Raw genomic sequence first — 8104 nt, 5'->3', positions numbered from 1 at the left:
CTTGCCTAGCATGTGTAAGCACTGGATTAGAGCCTCAGCACCACATATAAATAAATTAAATAAAGGTATTATGTCCATCTACAACTAAAATTAAAAAATAAATAAATAAAGGTTAAAAAAAAAAAGGAATGGTTTCCAGGTGGAGCCTAAACAAGTCATCAGCATGCATGCTATATATTTGTCTTCTTTATACTAAAGCTTCATTCCAGTCAGTTGTTTTAGGTGCCTGTTAATAAAAGGTGAGGTCTAACTTTGTCCAGTTGTGTCAGTCCTTACTTGCTCCATGTTTTTGGGGTTTTTTAAAAATATTTTTTTTAGTTGTAGATGGACACAATACCTTTATTTAATTTATTTATTATTATGTGGTGTTGAGGATCAAACCCAATGTCTCACATATGTGAGGCAAACACTCTACCACTCACTTGCTCCATGTTTTACTCCCAGCACATAGTTGAGATATATTTTTGTATGACATAGAGCCACATCCCCAGCCTTTTTATTTTTTATTTTGAAACAAGTTCTCCATAAATTGCTTTGGGTCTTGCTAAATTGCTGAGGCTGGCCTCAACCTCTGGGTTACTGGAATTACAGGCATGCATCCTCATGCCCATCTTCCTCCTGTGACTTCTGAACAGTGAAGAGTTGGCTTCTTTTTTAAAATTTTTTTATTTTATTTGTTTTGTGGAGTTGGCTTCTAATAGCTGCTAGGAGGGCATAGATAATGCATATTGAAGTGAAGGATATTACTCCCCATGGAGGAACTTTGGGCAATTGAAAACAGTTTAGACTGAGTGAGTACAACAGACAATTTTGCTTTCCTTCTTCCTTCCAAGGCCTGATTTTCCCAAACAGTATGTGGGTACAGAAGGACAGAGTGATAGATGTACCTGTTGAACAAACTGCTATGTCTCTCATGGCTCATCTTCAAGGTATATTACTTCATATCCTTCTCTACCCTACTTTCTTTCACATGCCTCCTCACTCTGACCACCTGAATTTGTACCTTCCAAATAAAGTGTCAGTACTTAATCCTCACCTTGTAAACAGGGTCCACATTTTTAAATATTTCTATTACAATACCTAGCACATGGCATTTGGTATTCAATAACCATTATAAATAAATGATCAGTTAATTCTCTTTTTAGTATAAATAACTATGATACTATACTAGAGAACACATATATGCCAGCATCTCATGATATAGATTTTAGGTGTTTTATTTTTATTCACCTTTTAATAAGTAGTACATTCACATAGTTCAAAATTCAAAATGTCCAAAAAGGATTAACAGTGAAATGACTTCCTCATATCTTTGACCTCTAAGGTCTTAATTTCTTTCCTGAAACAACTAATATAATTTCTTATGTATCTCTGCAGAATTTTATGAATCTCTGCAGAATACATGTTATAGAACATATATATATATATATATATATATATATATGTGTGTGTGTGTGTGTGTGTATGTGTGTATGTGTGTGTTATACAATATTTTTCCACTTAACAATAAATATATAATTAACAACAACAACAATACATTATGGTGATAACTCCCTATCATTAAACAAAGAGTTTCTTCATTCTTTTATAGAGCTAAATAGAAAATATTCATCGTATCACTTACAAATTCTTTAATACTGCTTTTACTTTTTGCCATAACAATAAAACTGCCGTAAATAAATTATGCATACATTTTACTATTTTCAAGATAAATTACTACAAGTGACATCAGGATTGTGGGGCAGAAGGTTAGTTTTTGACTGATGATATCAACTCTTTTAGGGGTGACTTTTGCTCTTCAGGGATCCTCTCTGCTTTCCCTTTCTCAATGACCTGAACAGCCCTCAGTAAACCATCCTGCAGAGCCTGGTTCTTTACCATGTTAGTGATCATGAATGTGATATCCCTGATGTACATCTGTCGTACTTTAGCAGCATAATGATCTGCCTTGTGACCATGTGCAATAAAGAAAGTACAAAGTGCTGTGATATCTCCTTCTTGCAGCCCACATTCTTCCAGAACAGACTCCCACACAACTCTAATGCGTGTGTTCTTAACTTTTCGTCTAAGGACAGAGGCTAAGGTGGGAAGACCTCTCACCAGGTCTGGTAGTTTCTCAAGTACACGTGTGTGCAAGCTGATAAGTACTTCAATGACGTAGCTGTATAAAATATTCAATTCAATTGAAGTGAACCTATGAAAAAACATGGGGGACTTCTTATGTAATGGAACACTATTAACAGACATAAAAATGCATTTGATCATTACAAATCCAGTAGAAGAACCAGTTGTTGTATTTTAGAAAATACTTACTTTAGAACTAGACCCTGCACTAACCTAGATAGCTATGTTCTCAGGCTACCCTACTGTATGTTCTTCAGTGACAAGGGAGTTTTATTATCCATCTCTGTGCAAGTGAGACTTTGGCAAGTAACAGGCACTGTGATGACATGTGTACCACAGGGCCTAGCATATAATACAGGTGCTAAAATTGATTTTTTTTCAATGAATAAACACAAGAAAATGTAATTTCTTCATAATCCATAGTTGGGACCATACTAAATTCAGTTTTGAAATAACAACCAAAAGCTTTTACCATAAAATTCCTCTGATTTCTCTATCAATACTCACTTCAGTGCCAAAACTGCTGTCCACATTTCATCTTGAGCTGCTTGGCTTGCCAAAGTCTTGCTATGATGTTCAAATTTCTGTGTCAGATTATCTTTGGTATTGTCCAGTTCTTTGAACTGTGCTTCTAAAGCTTGGAGTTTGTGGTCTACTCTATAGGATAAAAGAATCAGAGTTAGTTTAGGTCAGGGGAAAAAAACTAAGGTATTTCTTTAACCTAAGGTTCTAATGCATTATGTACAACCACCATGAAATTTGGTGTGTGTGTGTGTGTGTATGTGTGTGTGTTGCTATGTATCAAACCCAGAGCCTTGTGTGAGCTAGGCAAGCACTCTACCACAGAGCTATACCTCCAACCCCTGGGTAAATATTTAAATTTAAAATTATGAACAGATGGTACTGGGAAATTAAATTGATCAAATTATTTTATGTACATGTATGAATGTATAAAAGGAAGCCTACTATATGTATAATTATAATGTATCAATAAAAAATGTTAAATGAATAAATAAAATCATGAACAGATGTTTCCATTTGCCATTCCTTCTAGAATTCATATTTGTTCTTTCCTTACTTCACACTTCTTAATTATCTAATTACTTGAATTATCTATCATGTCTTATCTTTATATTTTATACTATGAGTATTTTATACAAGCATGACTTCAATTCTCACAACCATAAGAGTTGAAACAGTCATTTTTATTATTTTATAGATAAAGAAATTGAGTCTTAGAAAGATTGAGATTTAATGTCATGTAACTAGCTAATACTGGGACCACTGTATAATTATATGGCTTTCTCTATCCTATCATGACTGTACAAATCCTTCTTTCCTTCAAGGTTCAAATTTCACCACCTTCTTGCTTTTGATTATTTTTAAAAATATTTTTGTTGGTTGTTGATGGACCTTTATTTTATTAACTTATTTATATGTGGTACTGAGATCAAACCCAGTGCTTTACATCGTGCTGGGAAAGCACTCTATCTTTGAGCCACAACCCCAGCCCTTCCACCACCTTCTTGATTTCCTCTGGATCTGGAGATCTTCTTACCCTCCTGCTTCTCTCTTATAGGATTGATGTCTATTACCTATCCCTCTTTACCCCTACTTCATTTTTAGATTTAGCTTTTCATAAACTAAGTTCTTAGAGGAAGAAAATCAGAGACTATTTCTTAGATATCTTTGTGCCTGTCCTCCAATACCTAGAAAGGTCTTACCTAAACGTAATAAAATATTTTTATGTTACGTGATTGACATTTGTGATGTGAATGAGAGGCTGAGCCTTGTAACCCAACATGGGGATCTGAGTAGCTTTGAATAGCCCTGATCACCAGAGGGCACTATGGCAGCAGAATTATATCTAACTGAACCACAAAAAAAAAAAAAAAAAAAAATTGGAGAAACAAAACTCACTTTGCTGAAGCCACCCACTTGTCTTTCATGAAATAAATGATGCATAAGAATACAAGTTATTTCCCCAGTGACCTGAATACCTTTGTGGTTGCTCTATCCTTGATGATCTTCTTTTGATCCTTAGTTTCTCCAAAGGCTAATTCAGCTTCAGGTACCACCTTGCTCCTAGGTTCTAGACCTGTATTTTCATCTGTTTTGCACATTTCTACCTGGAAATGTCAAACTCAATGGTCCTGAGCTGAATGTACAAACACCCCTTCCATCTTCAGAAATTATTATGGAGGGATTTTCTCACTGCTTCAGATTCTATTAACACAGATAAGATGGAATATGAAATGTGCATTTCATAGATATACAAACCTGCATAATCTAATAGGGCAATAGTCTCTGTCTAGAAGTAAAAAACCATGTCACCTGGCATACTGTTTGTATTAACTTTTAGATCTTTGAGACTATATTGCTATATAGCTCATCTCTAGCTTAAACTCTAGGAATAAATTATAGCTTGTCAATCTGTATATAAGTTTATAATTGCAGCATTTTTTTAATCCTCCCGCCAAAAGGCATTCCTGGACCATTCTAAATAATTATTAAACAATATGCAAACCTGAGTGCAGTCTGCTTTTACTATAATTCCCTAGCTCTGTTAATGACCTTACCAATTTATCCAATTACTTGAACTAAAAATCTCGGAATAATTCTCAACCCTGTTTTCTCTCATCCTCCAATTAATGTCTCTTTATTCTCTTCTCTGCATCCCAAGATCTAAGCCAGCTCATCCTCTGTAACCAAGAAACTTGCTTCCATGTCTAATCCATCCTCCAGACATAGTGTTTAAAATATAATCTGATTGGGCTGGGGTTGTGGCTCAGTAGTAGAGCACTTGCCTAGCATTTGTGAGACTCTGGGTTCAATCCTCAGCATCACATAAAAATAAGTAAATAAAGTCATTGTGTTCATCTACAACTAAATAAAAGTATATATTAAAAAATACAATCTGATTATGTAACCCAGCAGATGATATATCTTTTATGCCACCCTGATTTGCCCAATAACTTTAGATCCCAAATGCATCTCCTCAGCAGGAAACATGAAGCCATTCCCCTTTCCTTCATCTTCTGCCTGTCCTCTTACACATTTTAGTCACTAATATGTAATTCCAAACTTACATATGGCTTTCATGTACTGTTTCCTCAGTCTAGATTCCTTCCCACATTCTTATTTCCTCATAAACTTCACTCTCATTGCTCAAATGTTCCTATAGAAAGAGTCCTTTTCCTAATGTCAAAGGCAAAATTGTTTTCTGCCCTTGTGTTCCATTAACTTTTTAGAAACCACCATTAGCTGTGCTGTGCGCTCCTTGAGGCAGAAACCACATTTTACACTTTTTTTTTTTTTAACAAAAGCAAAAAGCTTTTATTGAAGGCTGACCAACAAGGAAACAGAAGACATGCTCAAGTCTCTCAGTTTGGATTATTGTAAATCTAGCATTTAGTATATATATGAATTGAATGGCATTACAGCAGATTTTTACATTTGGGGAGTTGGTACCAGGATTGAACTCTGGGGCATTTGACTACTGAGACATATCCCCAGCCTTTTTTTATATATATTATTTAGAGAGAGGGTCTCACTGAGTTTCTTAGCACCTCGCTTTTTGCTGAGGCTAGTTTTGAACTCACAATCTTTCCTGCCTCAGCCTCCAAAACTGCTGGGATTACAGGCATGTGCCACTGCACACAGCTTAATTTACATACTTTTTTTGAACTTGGAAGACTTAAACCATTTTAACAGAAAATTCTAATTAGCATGTCTGTAGTTCTTTTCTTATTTCTACTCTTTATTCTTTGCTTCCCCATCTTCCCAGAATTTCAGACACATGCTTATTGCCCCCCAGGACCCCTTAGCAACCTTTTCATTGCCTCCTTCAAGGATACCAAGGTTGTGGTTTCATTGTTCATCTTCTTAAGTCAAAATGAAAAGAAACAAAATAAAGCAAAACAAAACCCAATAGACGTTTGAATCCAGGGTTTTCTGCTTGTTTTTCCACTCAGCAACAGGCAGCAGCAATGTGAGCATTAAATCTAAATTCTGCCTAAAGGTCACTGAGTACAAGAGCTTTTAATAGCTTGTTCCAAATATAGTTTCAAAGAACTGATCTTGTGGACACAGGTGTCCTAGAATGCACTATAACATTTGCCTTTGAAAACTGACCCATAGAGTATCAACATAGACCCACAACCTTATACAATTATAATTACAATTTTAATTATAATTATATATATATATATATATATATATATATTCACATAAGATTAAATATATATGCTAGTATTAAATTTGATGGAAATGTTACCCATATTTTAACAGCTTCCCATTTTTATGGAACTTACAAACCAAATAAGTTTAAAGAGTGCCCCACATCTTTTATGATTATAATTTTAAAGGTAAAAATCTACCATTAGAAACTATAGGTATTTATTGAGAGTTTCTAGTATTAGACTAGGAATTGATTGCCAAAAAAACCAAAAAAACAAAAACAAAAACAAACAAACAAACAAAAAAACAGGATTGGATACATAAAACAGGATTCCTGCTGGGCAAGTTGGTTTGAACCTGGTGGGAGGGTGGGGGTGGGGGGAATAGAGAAAGGGGACTTTTAAAGAAGTGATTCAAAGGCTACATTCCATCTGTCAGGAGTTGTAATTCATTTGTTAATTTGGGAGTTAAGTCATTTCTGAGATCTTCCGGTGCCATCTTCAAGTTTGAACAATTTCATTCCCATGGTGGTGTGTGTGTGTGTGTGTGTGTGTGCTCAAGGACAGATAACTCTGCCTAGGATGGGGAAAAAAGGTTTCCCCTAATGTATTAGGGAGTAGGGGGGGATTTGGAAGAGAAGAAGAGAAAGAAATGTGTCCATTTTAAAAGTAAACCACATTGGCAGAGCAGCAAGGGCTATATTCAAAGCATAAAGTGGAGCACTGTTACAACAATACTCCAACTGAGGAAGTTTGAGCCTGAATAAAAATTACCCCTATGAAGGTTTTTTGTGGCACTGAAGTTAGAATTAGGCAGTCAGTCTTATAAAGGATGATGGAAAAGCTCCATGAACTCAACAAGCCAAAACAACCATTTTATTAGCAGGACCCTAGTGGCCAGTCGCAGAAGAAAAGGGAGAGGGGGAGGGAGGGAGGGAGGGAGGGAGGGAGGGGAGAGGGGGATGGAGGGAGGGAGGGGAGAGGGGGAGGGAGGGAGGGAGGGGAGAGGGGGAGGGAGGGGGGAGGGAGGGAGGGGGGAGGGAAGGGGGAGGGAGGGAGGGGGGAGAGGGGGAGGGGGGAGAGGGGGAGGGAGGGGGAGGGAGGGGGAGGGAGAGGGGGAGGGGAGGAGGAGGGAGGGAGGGAGGGAGGGAGAGGGAGAGAGAGAGAGAGAAGAGGGGAGAGAGGGAGGGAGGGGAGAGGGGAGAGAGGAGAGGGAGAGGGGAGAGAGGAGAGGGAGAGGGGAGGGGAGGGGAGAGGGGAGGAGGGAGAGAGAGGGGAAAGGGGAGAGAGAGGGGGGGGGAGAGAGAGTTAAGAATAAGAGAAGGGGAGGGAGAGAGTAAAAGAGGAGAGAGAGGGTGAGAGGAAGAGAGAGAGAGGAAGAGTAAGAGAACTATTGATATTTATGGGCTTAACACAGGAGAGGAGGAGCAAGGCGAGTGGGCTGTTACTTCTTCATTGGCTGGGAGTTCGTGCCACTTCAGGGATTGGAGGTGATGGTTCGCGTGCCATTCAGTGCGTCATTCTGAGCGCTCCCGGAAGAGAAGCATTCCAGGCGCCATCTTTACCAACAAGTCTAGATAGGTAAATCAAGTCAGATGGAGTCAGGAAAATTTTGAGGGAATCCAAGTTGGCAAGTTGGAGACTGTCCCCTGAGGGATTGAAATGTTAATTCATTCAGAGCCCTTCCTCCACCCTTATCAAGAACCTGCCCCTGCTCCAACCTGTTGCCAGGGTAACCTGTCCCAGGAATCGCCCCTCCCTACAGGGAGTTATAAAGTTGTTGATTAATGTGTCCTGGGCTA

The 8104-nt window shown here is 37.9% G+C and overlaps 1 protein-coding gene across 1 annotated transcript; it reads right to left on the bottom strand.

The window, feature by feature from the left end:
• Positions 1-1236: 1236 nt before the first annotated feature.
• On the bottom strand, positions 1237-6110 carry Smco1 (single-pass membrane protein with coiled-coil domains 1). The gene is made up of 3 exons (XM_076868836.1): positions 5956-6110; positions 2632-2781; positions 1237-2194 (listed from the first exon to the last, which is right to left on the bottom strand). Exons 1-3 carry the CDS (start codon positions 6003-6005, stop codon positions 1750-1752), a joined length of 645 nt encoding a protein of 214 aa, XP_076724951.1. The 5' UTR covers positions 6006-6110; the 3' UTR covers positions 1237-1749.
• Between the last annotated feature and the right edge of the window lie 1994 nt (positions 6111-8104).

This window comes from Callospermophilus lateralis, chromosome 10, assembly GCF_048772815.1.
Source record: "Callospermophilus lateralis isolate mCalLat2 chromosome 10, mCalLat2.hap1, whole genome shotgun sequence".
NCBI classification, from domain to species: domain Eukaryota; kingdom Metazoa; phylum Chordata; class Mammalia; order Rodentia; family Sciuridae; genus Callospermophilus; species Callospermophilus lateralis.
The sequence above is the reverse complement of the archived record's forward strand: the minus strand, read 5'-3'. Positions and strand labels throughout refer to the sequence as shown.

Coding starts and splice junctions, on each gene's coding strand:
- Smco1 (XM_076868836.1), bottom strand. CDS start 6,005: ATGAACAATGAAACCACAACCTTGGTATCCTTGAAGGAGGCAATGAAA. Junction 2,782..5,955: donor TTGAAGGAGGCAATGAAAAG/GTTGCTAAGGGG, acceptor TTTATCCTATAG/AGTAGACCACAAACTCCAAG. Junction 2,195..2,631: donor ACAGCAGTTTTGGCACTGAA/GTGAGTATTGAT, acceptor GTTTTTTCATAG/GTTCACTTCAATTGAATTGA.